The sequence below is a fragment of the Nicotiana sylvestris genome, chromosome 7, assembly GCF_000393655.2.
Source record: "Nicotiana sylvestris chromosome 7, ASM39365v2, whole genome shotgun sequence".
NCBI lineage: Eukaryota > Viridiplantae > Streptophyta > Magnoliopsida > Solanales > Solanaceae > Nicotiana > Nicotiana sylvestris.
The window spans coordinates 51733282-51756399 of record NC_091063.1 but is presented as its reverse complement, the minus strand read 5'-3'; the positions used below and the strand labels follow the sequence as shown (position 1 = coordinate 51756399).

General features: G+C 36.3%; 1 protein-coding gene across 1 annotated transcript; it reads right to left on the bottom strand.

Annotated features, from left to right (window-relative positions):
• Nucleotides 1-13008: 13008 nt before the first annotated feature.
• Nucleotides 13009-21925, bottom strand: LOC104249299 (heavy metal-associated isoprenylated plant protein 16-like). The gene is made up of 3 exons (XM_009805694.2): nucleotides 21837-21925; nucleotides 21620-21704; nucleotides 13009-13343 (listed from the first exon to the last, which is right to left on the bottom strand). The coding sequence occupies exons 1-3, from the start codon at nucleotides 21840-21842 to the stop codon at nucleotides 13075-13077; spliced, it is 360 nt and encodes a 119-aa protein (XP_009803996.1). The 5' UTR covers nucleotides 21843-21925; the 3' UTR covers nucleotides 13009-13074.
• Between the last annotated feature and the right edge of the window lie 1193 nt (nucleotides 21926-23118).

Sequence of the window (23118 nt, the reverse complement as noted above, 5' to 3'; positions counted from 1 at the left end):
TTACTTTAACGGAAATTTTGCCGTTAAAGTAATTTACAGTACTATACTGCCTTTTACTAAGATGTTGGGCCCAGCTATATTTTATTAAAGCTGTTCGCAGTATTATACTGCATTTTACTTAAAACGCAGTATAATACTGCGAACAGCTTCAATAAAATATAGCCCTTCTTCTTCCTTGGACCACTGAACCGAAGGACCTCAAAACCTTCGATTCTGCTGGTCCCCCCCCCCCCCCCCGCGTCAAACTTCAAAAAAAAAATTTGGGCCCCACCCATCACCTAAAGAGCAAGGAGTGTAGGTCCCACATACAAGGCAAGCTTTAGATTCCTTCTTTCGGGTGCAAAAATTCGATTTCAACAAAATTTAAAAACTTAAATCGAGGTATTTCATTTTTGTTTATGTCGAAACTCGTATAGTACATGCATATTTGTATTGTTTAATGTGTTTCCATGTTAATTTGTGTTATGTTTGTGTTTAAATTTGTATCTTATTTATACTCGGATTGATTTATTAGCTTTGGTACAAAAAATTATTAAAATTTGATAAATTATTTGTATTGTTAAAAAATTAATATTATTTATTTTGTTTGTTGTTCATATTTGTATTTTATGTTAGTTGTTTTTATATGTAATAGTGACCTTTTAGCGTAGTAAAATAAATAGCCTTTTAGCGTAGTAAAATATAGAGCCTTTTTAGTGTAGTAAAATATAGAGCCTGTTAGTGTTGTAAAATATAGAGTCTTTTAGCGTAGTAAAATGTAGAGTCTTTTAGCGTAGAGTCTATGTAGTTTAAGTATGTAGTAACTGCAAACTCTATCCAATTACACTTTACAAAATTAATTATTTAATTTATAACAATAAACTTACAAAAGTAACAAATTCCTATATGTTGTAAAATTAACTCAAATATCGAGCCTGGAACCCATACATAATTGTCACACCTCCTTTTGGCTCGCGCCCGCAGGGGCACAGAGGGATTAGGGGAGTTTTTCCAATTAAAGGACAATCGAAACGAGATTTATTATTTAATTCAGAGTCGCCACCTGAGAGATTTATGGTGTCCCAAGTCACCGGTTGAATCCCGAATCGAGGAGAATATTGACTCTGTATTACAGTCCGCGAACCAGAAATCCGGATAAGGAATTCTGTTAACCCGGGAGAAGGTGTTAGGCATTCCCGAGTTCCGTGGTTCTGGCACGGTCACTCAACTGTCATATCTGGCTTAATTATCTGATTTTATACAATTATGAACTTATGTGCAAATTTTAACTTTTAGCCGTTTTTATTATTATTATTTTTTAAAAAAGACTTGCAACGTCGTGAAAACGGGTCTTGAACCACGTCACATCAATGCACTCGTGGTTATTGACACATTTCGACTTCGTTGAGATTTGGATTTGGGTCACATAAATGTGTACCCGAGTTTAGGGAGATAACATTATTAAATACACGCCTAAAGATGCTAATGCGTTATTATTTTTGAGAAAAAGCCGTGAAATTCGCTATACGGCCTATCTCGAAATCTAAACATTTAAGATAATCATCTATTAAGGGCCCCGCAATTTGTGTGTTTTATTTGGCGAGGCTCATCTCGTTTATTTTAAAAGGACAACCCTAAAGTGACTACATTTTTCTATTAAGTTCGTCTCTAAAATAAAAGAAAATCTCCAAATTAATTACATGCTTAAAAAAAGGACGTAACTTATTAGTTATTAGTTTAAGACAAATGCAAATGTAAAATTGCAATCGAGCTTGTACAAAGGGAGATTGTTTCGTATCTTATTCCATAAGTGAATATTACAAAAAAAAATTGAAATTATAAATATGATACAGAATTGACAAACAATAATATTAAAACGAAACTAATTACTCTCTACCAATTTAGACCCACCTTACTAGATGAATTGAACCGCCATAATTAATTGTTTACAACTATTTGAAATTAAAACCAACCTTAATTACTAATGCTTGCGAAAGTTTGTTAAAACTTGATCGACACTTGGAGAAATCTATTACATTTAAAGGAACTCTAACACGCCTTGTTCGAACTCAACTCATGCCTATTGAATTAATGACCTTAGCTTTACTACATCGAATCAAACTTCAAATATGGCAGACCTACTGACTCTACGAAATTATGGGCTAATTATGTTTGCCTAATACTTGCGGATCTTTGTTACTAACAGGACTCAAAATCACAAACTTCAATTTATTTCTATTCCCGTTTTTGTGAGTTCAAAGTTATACTTTACCAATCAACTAAATCGAAACGATTCTCAATATTAACTATTTACCAATTCAAATGGCTACAGGTATGAGGAAAACTGTTCAAAACTGCCTAAGATAGTCCTAAGTGTAGTCCAAGCTGGTTCAATATCTATTGGCTTATTTTGATTTATGTAAACTAAATAGTGAGTGCTAATTTGCAAATTATTATATGTTGTGGTCAATATCTAATACATAACCCAACTCAAGTTGAATGTGATTTTGAACTACTTTATTCTGATAATATAAACTAACCAAACTGAAATTATTTAACTATGAAATTCATACAGACACACACCGAATAGTTTAGCAATCTAGCAGTTTGTTCCAATTAAACACACATACTGAACTGAACTGCCATTTGAAGGATTCAGTTCAGTAGTCCGACATCATACATCACTTAATTGCCAATCAGTGATTTAAAAGCAGTCCTAATTATACATATATCTACCATTCATATAACAGGAAACACATAACTAATATCAAATAGAATACAAACATTCTATAGTTTGAACAATAAATCCTCTAGCCATTTCATTTCAGCTTCAATGAGCATACACCAAGATGATTCAAAGTAGTGTACCTGGAATCGAGAATAGCAGCAGCAGAAGAAGAAAGGCAGGTCAGCAGCAGCAGTAGTATACGATACAACAACACCACAGCAAAGAGCAGAGCAACAACCAGCAGAAATAACACCCAGCACAAGCAGTCCAAAACCCAGGAGTGAAACCAAAAAATACCAAGCAATTCACAGACAGGAACAGAATGTATTCAGAAATGAGACATGAGAGTAGATTTTCTGATTTCTGTTCTTCGGATTCTCAAATAAAGACACTCAGAACCTCAATTAAACAGTAACAAACTGATTCTGATTTTCAGTAGTAAAGAAGACCTCACTTTTTCAGTATTTAGCTCTCAACCTATTGAACTCTTTAGGGTAAAAACTCAGCTTGTATTTCACTCTTAAACTCTGAATTTCTGATGTCAAAATCCAGCCTAGACTCTCTGAAAAAAACTGAAAGAAAACTGATTTCTCTTCTCCAAAAAACCAGCCCCTAAATCTGTCTTAAATGACTCTATTTATAACCCAAAAACAGGCCTGCTATCTCTGCCTTGAAACTATCAGATTCTAACTGCCCATCCCCCTTTGAATCCCATTACTTGATGTTTTCTTGTTTGAAGTTATTTTGTTCCCCACACTTGCATGCCTTGTTCCTTATTGTTTCAATCAAAACTATGGGTTATTATAGTATTCCTATTAACTCTCATATTATCATGTTATGTTCCCCATTGATATTAAACTAATATTATCTATTATCCACTGAACAGACCCTTAAGTTAGTCCACTTGCAGACTTGCTAAATTCCAAAATTACCCCCTTAACCCCTGTGTATTACTGCCCTGCCCTAAGCTTCATTGATCTGTTATTAAAACTCTATGAGTTGTAACCCTAACAACTAATTTCTAATTGATCACTAAATTACTATAGCTATAAACCAATCCCCACTATCAAATTCACACAGTGATTCAGAGCAGAAGACCAGATCATTTCAAACATGGCATCAATCAAAGGGAATGAGTTGGGATTCAATAATACAAGCCAAAATTGAAGCCGTATGAAACAAATTATTATCAGGTTATTCTAACATTCAAGCATGTAAAACTAATCGACGACACTTATCCAATCGACTACACGAATTACAACACATACAATCAATAGCAAATAATCAGAATCGAACAGGCACACAGGTGATTCGAGTCGTATTGATAGAAACAGGGATTTATAATAAAACTTAACTAATCGACGAAACTCATTCAAATCGATTATATAGTTTATCATATACTTGTCCATGACCAGAAAAAGTTCGACCAAATAAAAGGTCATTGAAGAAGGACAGAATCAATCGACAAAAAAAATTGAAAAATCAATAAAACTAAACTAAACAAATAAATAGATATAAACAAATACAAAATGGAACAAACAGGAAAGGAAAAATACCTCAAGAACTCGGAAACTGGACGACCCTGACTTGGACTCTGACTCAGACCTTTTTGAGGTCGAACAGACCTTAATCGAGTGTTCTCAACTGAGAACACTTCGACTAAGGTCCACTGGACACCCAAATTCCTTTAATTCGGACAAACTCCAGCCTTTGGTTTTCTAGGGTTCTTGGGGTTTGATTTGGGGTTCGAACGGTTTTAGCCTGATTCGAACCAAACCAAAGGTGGTTTGGTAACGAGGGAGGTCTGGGGGCGTCATGGTGTGAGTTTGGGGCTGGTTGGGGTAGTTTCAAGTTTTGCTCGAATCTTCGATTGAAGATTCGAGAAACTACAGCCTGATTTGAGCAAAACGGATAAGGGATTCGTGGAGAGGGTGGTTAGGTGCTCTAGGGGTGTTAGTTTCATGGCCAACGGCATCGTTGCCGCCGGCTTTCAGGCGAAGGGGTTTCAGGGCGGCTAGAGTTTCAGGGGAGGTCTGTTTGGTTTAGTCTCTGAGAGAGACGAAGATAGGGGTGTTTGGTTTGGGGGGCGGGGTATGGATTAGGAATATATAGTATGGGGGAAATGATCCTGGGCCGTTCGATCTGATGAGATCAACGGCTTGGATCCGTTCATTAATGGAAATGACGTCGTCTTGCTCACCTCGAGACTGGATCGGTTTTTGGATGGGAATGGGTCGGGGCATGGGGGCGATTTGTGGCCATTGGATCAAATAAAATGAACGGCGTGGATCAATTGGCCTGATACGGCGTCGTTTCGGCTAGTTTGAGGGCAGGCTGGACCGTTTGATCTTGGGAGATCAATGGTTCAGATTTTGCACATCAAAACGACATCGTTTGAGTGGTCTTGGAGACATACCAAATTGGACAGGGTGAGGGGTGTTGAATTGGGCCTGGTTTTGGGTTGTTTTGGACGGCCCAGTTCCGATTTTGTAGGTATTTCCACTTGTTTTTGTTTTCTTTTCTTTTAATTTCTAATTAGCAAAAAATTCTACAATAAATTGTAAAACCAAAATTAACCTACAAAACTATTAATTAACACTTAACTACAATTAACACACAAAATTTAACACCAATTAGAAACAAAAATCACACAATTGTACACTAATTGACAAAAATAGAACAAATATATATTTTTGTGATTTTCTTTCTTTTAAAACCAAACTATGGTTTAATTAATTCTAAAATGCACAATTAAATCCTAAATATGCATGCAACATGTATTTTTGTATTTTTTAATTAATTAAACAAAATAAACACTCACAGACAAAATAATTATGAAAAATGTCACGCGAAATTCTTAAACTTGTACCCAAATGACATTTGTTTTATTTTTCGATTTCTTTTGGAGTAGTTTTCGTGAAGCAAAAATCACGTGCTCACAATAATTATTCAGTCCAATTTTAAACATAATTAATTATTTAATTTATTAAGCTAGCACACACAATTCTAAAAATGATAAAATTGATATGCATAATAATTAAGGATAACTCGGTGCTACCGGGCCTCAAAAATCGAGCTTGGAACCCATACATAATAATTCAGTCCAATTGTAAATATAATTAATTATTTAATTTATTAAGCTAGCACACACAATTGTAAAAATGTTAAAATTGACACGAATGATAATTAAGGATAACTCGGTGCTACCGGGCCTCAAAAAATGAGCCTGGAACCCATACATAATTATTCAGTCCAATTGTAAACATAATTAATTATTTAATTTATTAAGCTAGCACACACAATTCTAAAAATATTAAAATTGACACGAATAATAATTAAGGATAACTCAGTGCTACCGGGCCTCAAAAACTGATCCTGGAACCCATACATAATTTTTCAGTTCAATTGTAAACATAATTAATTATTTAATTTATTAAGCTAACACACACAATTCTAAAAATGTTGAAATTGACACGCATAATAATTAAGGATAACTCGGTACTACCGGGCCTCAAAATCGAGCCTGAAACCCATACATAATTATTCAGTCCAATTGTAAACATAATTAATTATTTAATTTATTAAGCTAACGCACACAATTCTAAAAATGTTGAAATTGACACGCATAATAATTAAGGATAACTCGGTGCTACCGGGCCTCAAAAAATGAGCCTGGAACCCATACATAATTATTCAGTCCAATTGTAAACATAATTAATTATTTAATTTATTAAGCTAACAGACACAATTCTAAAAATGTTGAAATTGACACGCATAATAATTAAGGATAACTCGGTGCTACCGGGCCTCAAATATCGAGTCTGGAACCCATACATAATTAATCAGTCCAATTTTAAACATAATTAATTATTTAATTTATTAAGCTAACAGGCACAATTCTAAAAATGTTGAAATTAACACGCATAATAATTAAGGATAACTCGATGCTACCGGGCCTCAAATATCGAGCCTGGAACCCGTACATAATTATTCAGTCCAATTTTAAAAATAATTAATTATTTAATTTATTAAGCTAACACACACAATTCTAAAAATGTTGAAATTAACACGCATAATAATTAAGGATAACTCAGTGCTACCGGGCCTCAAATATCGAGCCTGGAACCCGTACATAATTATTCAGTCCAATTTTAAACATAATTAATTATTTAATTTATTAAGCTAACACGCACAATTCTAAAAATGTTGAAATTAACACGCATAATAATTAAGGATAACTCGGTGCTACCGGGCCTCAAATATCGAGCCTGGAACCCGTACATAATTATTCAGTCCAATTTTAAACATAATTAATTATTTAATTTATTAAGCTAACACACACAATTAATTTTGTTTAAATTATAGTAGACGACATGGACTTTCCTCCGCCTGCGCATCCCGGACCTGCCGAGGATCAGCTACTAGTGTTGCAGGGCGACCATAGGTCCTCATTTGTATGGGAGGGACATCTATCGATGCAGCCTCTCCGCCCTAGGGGACCTGACGATTTGTGGGAGTTCATCGGAGAGCATCATTTCCATGCCCACGTAGTCGCGCGCCTACAGGTACGGGCTTCTATATGATTTTTGAGCTTGGACAGATGCAGCTTGATTGGTCTCTCATCACGGCCTTGGTAGAGCGGTGGCGACCGGAGACGCACACTTTTCACTTGCCCACTGGAGAGGCCACCATCACGCTGGAGGATGTTCAGGTTTTGTACGAGCTGCGCATAGATGGACGGGCCGTAGCACTGCCCCAGTACATTAGATCCATGACGCGTGCACAATTTTTGGATATGATGATGCATTTTACTGGTTATAGACCTCAGGGTGACGCTGGGGGCAGTTGCGTTGCTTTGTCAGCCATCAGAGATCATATGGCATTTTTGCACCCAGACATTACCGGCGAGACGGAGGATCTCCATATTGAGAGGTACACGTGGTTGGCGTTGCTCCTGCTTTTCGGGTGTGTCTTGTTCCCGAACACTTCGGGGAGTAAAGTGAGTATGCGCTTTCTCCATCATCTTCAGGAGTTGGATGGTTTACCCCAGTACAGTTGGGGTGCTGCTGTTCTCGCATACCTGTATAAGAGCATGTGCCGGACGAGCATGGGCCCAGCGGTGGACATATGTGGTTTTCTGCCCCTCCTACAGGTGACAACATTTTCGAATAATCTGTTCATTTCTCCGAATTCTATATGGTCGAAATGACTCATAAATTTTACATCAACCTTTTATCTTAGGTTTGGGCCTGGCAGCGGATCATGCCGTTGCAGCCACCTCTACCAGCACTTGCGCCTGGTGAGGCTTATCCATTTCTCCCTTTAGCTTCTAGGTGGATTCTCCGGCGTGGGAACTACCGAGGGACCGATGCTCATCATAATCTCCCCCTTATTAGGGATGTGCTAGATATGCTGATGGACGGACAGGTAGATATGTACCTACACTTACTTGTTTAAATTGAGTTGTGTTGCGCATACTCACATTTATGTTAATATTTGGATGTTCATCTGGACGCCATACAATGACGAGTTGGTAGCTCAGCTGCCCTTTTATTGCTCAGTCAATCGAATGCTTTGGAGCACCTCCGTCCCGATGATCTTCTTTGATATGGTTGAGTATCATGCCACAAAGCGTGTGCTTCGCCAGTTTCACCGTCCCCAGCCTATACTGAGGGATCCTGGATGGGTGGCTATACACTATCAGCGGGATGACCATGCCAGACTGGACGATATATATATGGGATGGCTAGAGCAGCAGGTCCTTATTTGGGAGGAGCACCGAGCTGGCCGTATTCCGCCAGCACCTATATTTACCCAAGAGGCCACTATTCATATGTATGCATCATGGTACCGCCGTCACACCCGACTGATTATCGGGAACCCCATTCATGTACTTGGCGAGCGCTACAGACCATACGCCGGGAGACACGAGGCACTGGTATGTTTTTTGGGTTATTAATATCGTATAATTGTGATAATGCGTTATTTAATTAATATTTTAAATATTTCACAGGATATTGGGCATCATCACCTCTAGCAGTTGGGAAAAGAGATGCAGCAGCATACCGACATCCCTGCAGTCGTTGACTATAGCCGGCGGGTGCACAGTTAGCTCGTCGGACCCTATTTCAGGCGAGAGATGCCGCGAGGTTGGACTACGAGGCTCAGTATGCGGCACCAGAGGACTACCATCGGAGTAGGGGTATCCCACAAGGCAGGGGTAGGGCACGATGGAGGGGTACTCCACGAGGTAGGGGTGCCCCACGGGGTCGCGGGGGACGGCGAAGAGGTGGTCCCCAGCAAGGGGGCATTGAGGCACCTGTCGACCCACCTGTTGAGGGACATGATGGGGACTTTGGAGTTGTGGCGCTTGGGGATGATCAGCCGGGTTATATACCTCGGGAAGATGAGCCTTCCAGCAGCATGCCTTCGTACAGCCTTCAGCTATCTCTGCCAGCATCGCAGGTCACCCTGTCAGGAGCATTGTCGATCACGGGTACATTCGACGGGGATGTAGACCAGTACTTTGCATGCCCATCTACCGCAGCTGAGGATCGGCCCACCCGGGACGTGGATGGCGGGCGCAGGTTGAGTTATGCCTCATCCCCGGCGGTTGATGCGGATCTATCACAAGCGCAGGTATGTTTGTATTACTTTAAAATTTCAATTTGTTTTTTTTCCTTAATGAGCTGCCATTAATTAATTTTTAACTTTCTTATGAAGACATCGTCCTAGCCCATCTTTGAGGCCACTACATGCTTTGATGAGGACACCACTGATGCGTATATTCAGGAGGCCGACGAGACCACGATGGAAAAATATTTTTTGACTTAACACGTACAATACAAATATACTTTGTCACATGCTAAGTTTAGTACTTGTTTTGTAGGTTGCTGACGGCCCGACAGCCTATTCTTCCGATCCTGCCAGTTGTGGTGTCGATGCTGCTGCACATCCTCACATATGGTTCCTGCCATTCAGGCAAGTGACGTACAGAACTTAAAATACCACCATGCCGATCAGATATTAGACAAATACCTGAATGCTGTTTGACAACGTTTTGCTTCAAGTGGTTCAAAAAAAGCGTCCATGTCTCTTCATTTTCGTTGGCACATATGGCAAAAGCTAGTGCAAATATTTGCCCGTTGGCATCTACTGCAACTGCAATCAAAAGCTTAATATCATACTTTCCATAGACATGAGTATCGTCTATGGAAATAACAGGACGACAATGCACAAAACCATCAATTGTTGGTTTAAATGACCAGAACACATAGTTGAAAATATATTCGGGTCTGTCCGAACTTCGCTCCCGCCTCCATTCAACAACAGTCCCGGGGTTAAAGTGTTGCAGTGCGGCCATGTACCTGGGCAGATTTGAAAAGACTTATCCCAGTCGCCATAAATAAGTTCAAAGGCACGTTTGCGACCGAGATATGCCTTTCTTTTGGTTATAGTACAACCATACTCCTGGTGGACAGTTGTAATACACTCTTTAATCTTGAACCTAATGGACACTTCCAAATATGGAATCAAGACAAGAGAAATCAAGCCCACATCCAAGTTGAAGTGATTCTCATTGTATGTGTCCATTTCAGATCTGTGCTCGCTAATAAATTTACCCACTTTCCACAAACCTGATTTCTTCTTGGTGGCACGCAACATCCAGTGACAACCCATAAAGTCTCTACGACATACAGCCTTGTATTTCTCCATAGTTGACTCACTTACCGTCATCTCACGGCACTCTCTTATACTGTAGATTTTTACAGCCCTAATTAGGCGAGCTTTATCGGGGAAATACATGCCCTTTGTCAGAACAGCTGGTTTAGACTCATCCTACATCGCTGTCTGAAATTCATCATCATCCCTTGTGAGGGCATCCACGTTCGACATGCTTGGAAAATTATCAAGGTAGGGAATATTCCGCTCATGAAATGGCACGTGGGACTCGTACACTCTTGGTCTAGCTGGAGGTGGAGGAACATGCTCCCTCGTCAACTCAGGTTCAACATTCACTTCCTCCTCATCATCACCTTCATCATGGAAGGGTGTGTCATCCCCAGACTCATCCGCATTGTTGTTATAATCACTATCATCTTCCTGACTCTGCGCATCTGCCAAATCACGAGTAAATACGTCGTCTATGGGCAACTGTGTGAGGTCAGGAGCTTCAAGAAGCTCGTTTTCACTGCACATAAAGAACAAAATGATAAGTTACCCAACTAGATAAATACTTTAGATATAGCTATATCACTTTACTTACAAGTCGTACTGTCTTGACGTTTCATGATGGATATTTTCTTGTTGGTGATGACTCCCAGATGGACCACCATGGTCCAATACTCCAGAACTACGCATATTCCAACTAGGGGCAGGGTCATAACTTGTAAAATTCATATCCGGACGGTACCCCCTATGAAAAATATGAGTGTTAATACAAATCCAATTAAAACATAAATTAAACATCGCTAAAGCGTAGTAAAATTGAAGTTTACCAGTCGTCTTGTTGATTATCTAAAGTCGAAAAATTATTTTGTGGCTGCTCATTCGCCGGTGGTGACAAGTTTAAATCAAGGCAAGCTCTTTCATCACCAATCTGTACGGCAAAAACTGCTCCAGAATAACCACCCGATGACTGGGGGTTATCCCTACTATGCACGCCCTCATTATTGGGAACGTCTTCCACCTTGACGTACATTTCCAATAATTTTATTACAATAAATTCCCTATATTCATCCGGAATCAGCAAAAAATCTCTAAGAGTTTCATCATCCTCGATGTTAAACTCAGAATAATAAGCAAACCCCTGCGGAGTCACTGAATACGGAAATCTACCGGTTATTTTAAGGTTAACCGAACGCCTCCTTTTATTCATTTTTTTACGTAACAACGATACCAATTTATCGTACTCCATAGTAAGCGGCAATTTAACATGATATTGTGGAGGTGAGCAATACCTCACAGAGTTATTCTCCAACACAACCCCCCCCCCCCCCCCCCAATATAGTGAAACCCTTATTTTTGCCACTTCAGACATTGTAAAAAAATAATTGATAAGAAGAAGATAGAAGTATGAATGTAAGTTTGAAATAAAGTATTGAATGAATTTTTATAAAATTGAAACGCCATTAAATAAGGCAAGTCCGATGTTGGGGTGTAGAATTTTTCTATGTAAAATGCAGTACAATACTACGTTTTATGTATTGAATTATTGTTATGTCAGTTCATTATACTCTAGAGGCAAAAACTAGAGTACAATGCAATTATTTAATGTAAAACGCATTATTATACTGCGTTTTACAAATGTATCTTAGTAAAACGCAGTATAGTACTGCGAATTACAAAAAAAAAAATTTTTTAAGTAAAACGTAGTACTATACTGCGAATTACTTTAACGGCAAAATTTTCGTTAAAGTAATTCGCAGTATAATATTGCGTTTTATTTATTTATGTTAATTTTTTTTTTAAAGTAGTACAAAAGTATTTTTTGTCCAAAAAATAATTAAAAAGATTTCGGACTCGTTTGAGGAACTTTTTTTAGTGGTTGTTGACTTGTGTCCTTTTTAGTTTGAGTCAAGTCTTTGTTATTATTATTTTAATTAAACAAATAGAGTAAAGGTGAAGGCTAAAAGCTGATACCTGACAAGGGAAAGTGCATAAAACTTTGTGCAAAAAAATATGGGAAAAAGTAAAGTAAGCTGATGGAATTCGAACTTGCATTGTGGGTTACGGAAAATCAATTTGGGTTCCGCATCTTACCATTGAACCAGCAAAACATTTTGTAACTGGGTTACTATATAAATATTTTTATACAATTAATTATTTCTTAATATTCCTGGGAACCCATATCACTATAGATCCGCCCCTGTGCAGGAGTCCCACTGCCATTAACATCTTTTTTAGTGCTCCTTGAGATAGGGGGATGCTTAGACAAGAAAAAAGCATTCAACAAAACATCAAAAATTCTTTCTTAGGAAGGAATGGTGGATAGTTTAGTATAACATTCATTCGTGACCATCGTTGTCTGCTTAAGATTAAAAGCTAGTAGTGAGACTTCTATTCTGCCGCCCTATCTAGTAAGAGTCTCTAAAGCTATATTTGTAAACCGCGTGAATTTGATCCAAAACGGATAATATCACACTATATTAAGAATATCTTACTGCCGTTTTAGCCCAACAAAAAGAGTGTTGGCCAGTTAGAGTGATATACTTTAATCATATTGTTGTGGGGAGTCCATGGCTTTACAAATCCAAAAACAATGAAAATCCTTAGAAATACTGTCTGCTGAGCTCTTTAAGTAGATTTGTGCAAACGAAAAGCTCCTGTATTATAGACTGTTCCATATGAGATAATTCAAGTTGGGATTACATAATGGAGCAGCATTCCGGATTCGAGTCTCTAACTTCGTAAACTGGGTATTGAGGTACAGCAAAAACAGGGTAACTGTAGGTTGGCGACTGAGGCGCGGCAGCTGAAGCTTCAGACTTTGTATCAGAATTTGTATTATTGTTGGCGGCGTCATCAACGGGGCCAACACTAACCGGCTGCGCCTGACCCAATTTCTTCCTGAGGGAGTTTATTACTGCGTCAATCTGCTCTCCCAACACTTCTAATTCGTAATTTTCACTCACTCCTAAGTAAAACAACAAGAGTGTCAAATGGACGTGTTGGATTGAATTTGGCCAAATTAAAATGAGCTGAATCAATAAATGAACCGGTCATTAACTGCATAAATGTTATTTGCACTGAGATGAGCTAGGTTAAGAAAGCTAAACAATGGGTTATAGCAATAATCCGTCTAAGTAAGTTTTTAATTTTTGTTTTGTTTTTTGAAGTATAATTTATTTAGTCACCAAACAAAACTAATAAAACTTATTTTGTCGTTATTATGACTATATTTAATATATCAAATATTTTTTATTAAAATTTTTGCTAAGTTTCCTTGGGGTGAAATTAAAAAATAGCCAGGTTTACAAGTGGTAATTGAAAATAGCCACAGTTTAAAAAAAATTGAAATTTAGCCACTTTTCATGTAAAGATAAATCTGAACGAAAATACTGTTCAAAACCCGGAAAATATTCCAGCATAGTATATTGGAGTTCGAATTTTTTACATGTGAACTTCCAGCATAATATATTGGAGTTCCAGCATAATATACTGGTCCAGCATAATATTCTGGAAGTTCATACACAGGTGCTCCAATCTCCAATATATTATGCTGGAGCTTTCCGTGTGTTGGAGCATACCGAGGTGCACCAATCTTCAGTATATTATGGTGGAACTTTCTGTGTTGCAGCAAAATAGTGGCTATTTTTTAATTACTAGTCCGAAAACTGACTAGCCCGTGCTATTTTCACGTTTTCTTGTGAGTCAATTTGGGCTATATTATTTGGCCCAATTCAACCTAACTTTTAGATCATGATCTGACTTGGGCTTAGGGGTGTACAAACAAAACCGACAAACCGCACCAACCCGATAATCCGAGTTAAACCGAGAAAAAAAATCCGATTATGATTTGGTTTGGTGTTGAGAAAAAAAACCGACCATAATTGGTTTGGTTTGGTTTTAACTAAAGAAAGTCAAACTAAAACCAAACCAACCCGACATTACATATAAAGAAATTTTAGATATATTTAATATATAAATATACTTATTGTGATGTAATATAAATATTTCTTAAATTTTTTCATAATTTTATCTTTTAAGGTATTATTTCAAGGTTGAACTTAGAACTTTTGAATGCTCCAATAAGTTTTATAGCCATTAATATTAGTAAATTAAATAATGCTAACAAAAGTCCAAACCAAAATCAAATCAATACTAATACTAACAAAAGACATTCAATTCAATACTACGAAGGGGAATGTATTGAATATCTATTTTTTGTTTTGCAAAAATTTAGATAAAAATGCATAACCTATTTTTTATTTTTTCATTATAGTCATGTAATTAATACTCCCTTATTAGTCTACTTATTTTAGAATGACTTAGTACTTTTAGATTATGTTTATTTTTATTATGGCTTTTTAATTAGCAATATTTATATTATTGTGACGAAAACAATAAAAGAAGAAGAACAATATTGCAGAGAAAGAGAGAGAGGAAATTCTTATTGAATTTTGGGATGAATTACAATGGAATAGAACCCTCTATTTATAGGGAGAGATTGACTTAGCCACCAAGTAATAAACCCTAGAATCTCTCTATATATAGGCATTCACCATAAATAAGATTCTATTTATAATACTCCCCCTTGAATGTCTATTCAACAGATAATGTGCCTTGTTAAAACCTTAACTAAAATAAAACCCAATGGGAAAAAAAATTCTAGAAAAGGAAAAAGAGTACACATATCTAATAATACGCCTTTTGGTTGCCTCGTTAAAAACCTTGCAAGAAAAATCGAGTGGGACAAAACCTTTAAGGGAAAAAGAGTGCAATGCGAATTAACTACCCTTGATGAGAGCATCAATTCACATCCTTGAGCCTTCGCATCCCGATCTTGTACACTAGCATCTTGAAGGTTGACGTCGGTAGAGACTTGGTGAACAAATCAGCCATATTATCACTTGAACGAATTTGTTGCACATTGATATCACCATTCTTTTGAAGATCATGTGTGAAAAATAACTTTGGTGAAATGTGCTTTGTCCTATCTTCTTTTATGAATCCTCCTTTCAATTGGGCTATGCATACTGCATTGTCTTCATACAAAATCGTGGACAGTTTGTCAATCTTCAAACCATATATGTATCGAATAAGATGTATTATAGACCTCAACCATACACACTCTCGACTTGCTTCATGAATAGCAATTATCTCAGCATGATTAGATGAAGTAGACACAATTGATTGCTTAGTCGATCGCCAAGATATGGCAGTGCCTCCACATGTAAACACATAGCCTGTTTGAGATCGAGTCTTGTGTAAGTCAGATAAATACCCAGCATCGGCATAACTAACAAGATCGGGACTGCAATTATTGCGATAAAATAAGCCCATATCGATAGTTCCTTTTAGATACCGCAATATTGGATTCCATTCCAGTGTCTCCTTGTAGGAGCAAAGCTATATCTTGCTAAGACATTAACTGAAAAAGTTATGCCAGGCCTTGTAGTGTTAACAAGATACATTAGTGCACCAATTGCACTAAGATATGGTACTTCAGGACCAAGTAGCTCTTCATTCTCTTCTTGAGGTCGGAATGGATTCGTATTCATATTAAGTGATCGAACAACGATCGGAGTACTTTATGGATGTGCTCCATCCATGTAAACCGTTTCAATACCTTTTCTATGTAGGCAGATTGATGAACAAAAATTCCGTTTGCCAAATGTTCAATTTGCAAACCAAGATATAATTTTGTCTTTCCGAGATCTTTCATCTCGAATTCCTTCTTTAAATAATCAATTGTCTTTTGGAGTTCTATAAGAGTCCCAATAAGGTTTATGTCATCAACATATACGGCAAGTACAACAAATTTTGATGTTGTTTTCTTTATAAAAACACATGGACAAATGACATCATTTATATAACTTTCCTTTAATAAATACTCACTAAGATGATTATACCACATTCGTCCTGATTGCTTTAAACCATACAAAGATCTTTGCAATTTGATTGACAATATTTCCCGGAATTTTGAATTATATGCGTTAGGCATTTTAAATCCCTCGGAAATTTTCATATATATCTCATTATCAAGTGAGCCATAAAGGTAGGCGGTAATCACATCCATTAAATGCATGTCAAGCTTTTCATGGACAATAAAACTAATGAGATAACGGAACGTTATAGCATTCATAACGGGTGAATATATCTCTTTATCATCGATACCAGGCCTCTGTGAAAATCCTTGTGCAACAAGGCGTGCCTTATATCTTTGTACCTCGTTTCTCATTTCTCTTGCGTACAAAGACCCATTTATAGCCAATAGGCTTAACACCATTAGGTGTTTGGACTACATGCCCAAAAACTTCACGTTTCGCAAGTAAATTCAACTCCAATTGGATTGCTTCTTGCCATTTTGGCCAATCACGTCTTTGTCGACATTCTCCAACAGATTGAGGTTCAAGATCTTCATTATCTTGTATAATGTTAGATACAACATTATATGCAAAGACATAATCCACCACTATATTCAATCGATTCAAATTTGTCTCAATATTGATTGGATTTATTGATAGTTCCTTATTTTCTTGAGTCACGGGCTTAGTGGTTTCCTCATGAATCTCAGAGTTTATTAAATCGTGGATTTCTTTATGAGACTCTTTCGTAGTGTCATCTTGATAATTTGTTTTCCTTTTTCTAGAACTTCGATCCTTAGAACCTAATGGTCTACCACATTTTAGGCGTGCTTTTGACTCATTAGCTATGACACTAGAAGATTGTCCAACAGGGACATTAATACGGATTGGAACATTCTCTGCGGGGATATGTGATTTTATTATTCTTTTCAGATCCGTAAATGCATCTGGCATTTGATTTGCAATTTTTTGCAAATGAATAATCTTTTGCATCTCTTTTTCACAAATAGAGGCACGTGGATCAAGATGAGACAATGATGGATTTTTCCACAAAATTTTCCGTTTGGTTTCACCATTTTCTCCCCCTAATTTTGGGAAAAGTGTCTCATCGAATCGACAGTCTGCAAATCGTGCAGTGAACAAATCCCCCGTTAATGTTTCGAGGTAGCGAATAATGGAGAACGATTCAAACCCAACATATATTCCTAACCTTCTTTAGAGACCCATTTTGGTGTGATATGACGGTGCTATAGGCACATATACTACGCATCCAAAAATTCACAAATGGGATATATTAGGTTCATGACCCAAAACTAATTGCAACCGGGAATATTTATGATAATTTGTCGGTCTGAGACAAACTAGCATTGTTGCATGTAAAATGGCGTGACCCCAAACAGAAGTGGGCAGCCTAGTTTTCATGAGTAACGGTCTTGCTATCAATTGCAGACGTTTAATTAAAGACTCTACAAGGCCATTTTGAGTGTGAACATGAGCTACATGATGTTCCACTTTTATCCCAATTGATAAGCAATAATTATTAAATGTTTGGGATGAAAATTCAGCAGCATTATCAAGTCAAATAGACTTAATTAGATTATCATGAAATTGTGCCCGTAATATGATTATTTGTGCCATTAATTTTGCAAATGCCAGGTTGCGAGATGACAATAGGCACACATGAGACCATCTTGAAGATGCATCTATTAAGATCATAAAATATCTAAACGACCCACTAGGTGGGTAAATAGGTCCACAAATATCCCCTTGTATACGTTCCAAAAATGCAGGGGACTCAATTCAACCTTTGTTGGAGATGGTCTAATAATTAACTTGCCTTGATAACAAAAAGTGCAAGAAAATTCATTATTTAAAAGAATCTTTAAATTCTTTAATGGATGCCCATTTGATTTTTCAATAATTCGTCTCATCATAATTGATCCAGGATGTCCCAATCGATCATGCCAAAGTACATAAGTATTGAAATTAGTAACCTTTTAGTTTACTATAGAATGTGCCTCAATTGGACTAATTCTTGTCCAATACAGGCCACAAGACAAAGATAGGAACTTCTCAATAACCCTCTTTTGGCCGAAGACATTTTTGATAATGATGAGATATTCAAGATTATTCTCATCTATTGTCTCAATATGATATCCATTTCGGCGGATATCTTTAAAACTCAACATGTTCCTCTTGGACTTGGAGGAGAACACTGCATTCTCTATGATAAGTATTTTTCCCTTGGGCAGAGTTATAGCAGCTCTTCCAGAGCCTTCAATTAATTTACTACTACCAGAAATTATAGTAACACCTGCCTTACATATACTTAAATGAGAGAAATATTTCTTCTCTTTAAATATTGTATGTGTCGTACATGAATCTATTAACAAATAGTTTTACAATTGAATTTTGATCCAAGTTTGCTTTGTGGGATATCCATGTTTGCTTCCCATGGTTTGACATACAAAAGAAATATGTGAACAACCATTAGTATTTTCATAGAAAAAGAAAAGAAAATAAAGTTAGACCAATGATTCAATAATAATCTTTTAATGCAATTTCGAGCAAACTGTCATTATGATACAAATAATTACGTAACTAAAAATAATGTAATTACAAGTATACTGCTCATATGACTAATACAACTACAACAAATTTAGTGGGTGTCTAATGTACGAGTTGTACTTGTCAAGATCAAATTCTTTAAAATTCTATGTACTTACTGTCCAAAGAAATTTCATGAAAGGTGAAGTATTATCAAATTTCGCTGAATAAAACAAGTGAAATAATAAAGAATTAACGTCATAAGAAAAAGAAACATCAACGAACATGTATACAATATACATTTACCTAACATTAAACAGAAAGTAAAACTATTATACTGCATAAATGTTATACAAGTTAAAATATACTATGCATATGCTACCTTTTGCACAAGGAAACAACTATCATTCCCATTTGAGTCAAGAACGTGTAACTGATATTAGTTAAACTGATATTATAACCGACAATCAATCAAATCAACGAAATCATTACAAATTGGTAGTTAATAATCTTACCGTATTTAACAAAATTAAAAGAGAGATTGGGACTAGTCGCGTTCTCTGTTTGTTTCTATAACAGAGGAGTAGCTGTGAAACTCTAGGCCAAGAAGAAAATGGAGAATCGAAGCAAAGTAAAGCGAAGAAAGCAAAAGCCGAAGCCCAAATCAGCAACTAAATTTTCTTTTCACATCACAATGTTACTCTAATAAAGAATATATTAATCCTTGAATACTAAGCAAACTAAAACATTGTTTAAAACGAATAATAGAACTATATTTAATCAAAACGAACTAATACTAATTCATAAATCAATACTAATTGATACTAATGACTAATACTCATGTAAATAACTATGATTACATGATGTTTATTCATTAACTACTACGAATAGGCAAAAAGAAAAAAATTAAACTACTCAATCATCTTTAACCACAGATCCATCACCGATCAAGTGATCTATTTTTCCATCAGGGTACTCAAAGAAGTCTGCCACATCCAAGTGGGTGATGTCAAAATCATTGTCAGAAACAAAATTGGCTTCAGGGCCTTTATTCTTTAGAGATGCTTGATAAAGCTCAACCAAATGTCTTGGTACACGACAAATATTTGCCCAATGCCATTTTCCACCGCAACGATAACATTCAGTTTCTGAACTATTTGCCTTTGGCTTCTCATCTTTCCCTTTCCACTTTTGGTGGTTATTTTTCTTTGGAGGGTGATTAAAACCAGGAAAATTTCTGCCTTGTCCACGGCCACGACCACGACCACGAATAGGGCCACGGCCTTTTCCACGCTTAGCATAATGAGAATACACCTCATCCACTTCAGGCAATGGTGTAGACCCAATGAGTCGATTTTCATGATTTCTCATGAGCAAGTCATTGTTTCGCTCAGCCACGAGGAGAAGAGAAATCAGCTCAGAGTACTTCTTGAAACCTTTCTCTCTGTATTGCTGTTACAGGACCATATTGGAGGCATGAAACGTTGTAAACGTTTTTTCAAACATATCATAATCGGTGATAGTATCTCCAAAGAGTTTCAATTTAGAAGTAATTCTGAATATCGCAGAATTATATTCAGAAACAGACTTAAAGTCTTGGAGCCTCAGATAAGCCCAATCATATCGTATTTGTGAAAGAGTGACCAACTTTAAGTTGTCATATCTTTCCTTTAAGCCACTCCACAAAACAAGTGGATCTTTGACCGTGAGATATTCTATTTTCAACCCTTCATCAAGGTGATGTCGCAAGAAAATCAAGGCCTTAGCACAGTCTTGGGTGGATGCTTTAGTTTTGTCTTTAATGGCGTCTCCAAGACCCATTACATCTAAATGGATCTCAACATCCAACGCCCATGTCATATAGTTCTTGCCCGAAATTTCAAGGGCAACGAACTTTCTTTTCATAATGTGAGTCATAATTAAAAAGAGGAGAAAATTTATACCTTAATCTTCTCAAAGAGCTTCTTGAGACGGTAGAGTCTCGTGCTGATAACGTGTGATGAAAACAATAAAAGAAGAAGAACAATATTGCAGAGAAAGAGAGAGATGAAATTCTTATTGAATTTTGGGATGAATTACTATGGAATAGAACCCTTTATTTATATGGAGAGATTGACTTAGCCATCAAGTAATAAACCCTAGAATCTCTCTAAATATAAACATTCACCATAAATAAAATTCTTTTTATAACAATTATATAATTTTATTGCTTTTATAGTTGAATATTTTAGGATAATGTCATGACACATCTCATATTTTGTATTATTTTCTTGGAAAATACTTTATATAGTTGTATCTTACTAGGATTAAAGAAATATTTTGAGCACAAGTTATATGTTTTGTTCTACAAAGATTTACCGGGAAAAACCCCGAAAAACCCGAAAACCCGAGTTTTATTGGTTTGGTTTGGTCTTTAGATTTAATAACCCGACACAATCGGTTTGGTTTGGTAATTGTAAAATTCGATCAAACCCGACTTACGTATACCTTACTTGGGTTGTACCCAATTCAATCTAACTGTTATTTGGCCCAATTCAACCTAACTTTTAGTCGCTCTCAAAATAATTGTCGAAATATATATATATATATTTGTTTTTTTTCTGTATGTTATATACAAAAAAGTATACAAATTTTATACACTTTTACTGCTACCGAATATAAATAATTTTGGCCGCGGGCTAAAATTGTTCTTTTTCCAAGATTTATCAAGTTCAAGCTGTCTAAATTTGCCCAAGTTGGACAAGTCATATTTTCATGGGCAGATTTTTACCACTCTTAATTCCACAAGAATTTGATTGGAATAGGTGAAATCAAGAAACTGGAAGAAGACAAGTACCTGGTTGAGAAGCAGCAATCTTGAAAGCCTTGGTCCGAGCTCTCTGATCATTCCTATCCATGTATAATTTGATAACTACCTTTTGCTGTCCAATTTATGAAACTACGTCAGATAATCACAATTCCACCGATACCAAAAAATAAGAAGTAATACAAAGTACATGTTGTAGAGTTAAAATTCAGATTAAAATTATATTTAAAATTTAAGACACGCATACTTTCATTTTACTAATCTTGATTGAGAACTTGGTTTGCAATATAATCAGTAGGGAATTTTTTTGGATTTATAGTTGGCCATAAGCACAGAAAGAACACATATTGAAGACAAAAATATCACTTCATCGAAACCCTCCAGATACGTCATGGATATGACTTAATCATTTTGATGTGTGGTTAACAAGAAAAATTTAGAAATTAATCTTCCTTTTTTGTTTTGATATATAAAAAAATCAATTAGTCATCTTCCTTGCAATCCCTAGGAATAAAAAGTCATTGCAGTTGAGTGAGAATGTAGACGCCGTATAGGGAAAACGTCTTCTTCTAGCTGGCCAGTGGAAATTACATTAGCTTCTTTTTTTATTTCCTAAAATTAAATAGCAATAATCTCTCTCTTTAGTAGTTCACTGAATTACATTAGCTTCTTCCTGATTTCCTAATCTTACAATACTAAACTAGTGTTTGGTTTGAAGTCTATTTTTTAGTTTACATTTTCTTTTTTATATGTCATCCTAATATAAGGACAGTCGATTTTCACGCCTCAAAGCCGTTTTATTTATTATTACTGTATTATTTTCAAACATTTTTCTAGATAATTCTGGAGTATGGACAAAGTATTAGAGCATGATCAAGCTTATTCTGATTTAGAAAGGCATTAATCATTGAGGGACACTTGTTATTTATTTCAAAAAAAACAAAAGGTCTCACATGTAATATTTGAAGGCCAGCTTCCACATAAATATGTTTTAACTAAATCGTTTCTTTTACCAAGTAATGGGAGCAGTAATATTTTAAAGAAGAGTTCAGACAGAAAGATAATGATGTTGATATATATAGAGAGAGGGATCTTGACAATCTTCTGCGATCTTGAATTATTGGGTCGGTGGACGAGATGATAACCATCTCAAGAATTAAGATATTCTTGAGATAATAACTAGTGATGATACAATATAAAATCTGGGGAACCCTCCTGCTCCACCCAAAAATGATTACTTATCGATTTGTTAATTGATAATAGGCTATATTTATGTAGTTTAGCGATCATTTATGTTTTAATTTGGCTATGCTTTATTGTTATATGAAGGTTAAATGACAATAAATGGCTCATTATGAATTTTGTGCTTTGCAGGAGCAAGTCTTGATTATGAGGACATTGAACAGTGGTTGGAGCTAATTTGGAGCAAGGAAAGCCAACCGGAGGTGAATGCACGTGAAAGAAGAAGGAAAAAAATAATAGAAAACAGCTGAACTTCATGAGCGCGGGCCAAGCGCGGCCGCGCTCGT

Excerpts from the sequence above, each read along its gene's own strand:
- LOC104249299 (XM_009805694.2), bottom strand. Across the intron at positions 13,344-21,619 it reads GATTGCTGCTTCTCAACCAG|GAGTGAGTGAAAATTACGAA; the intron begins GTACTTGTCTTC and ends TGTTTTACTTAG.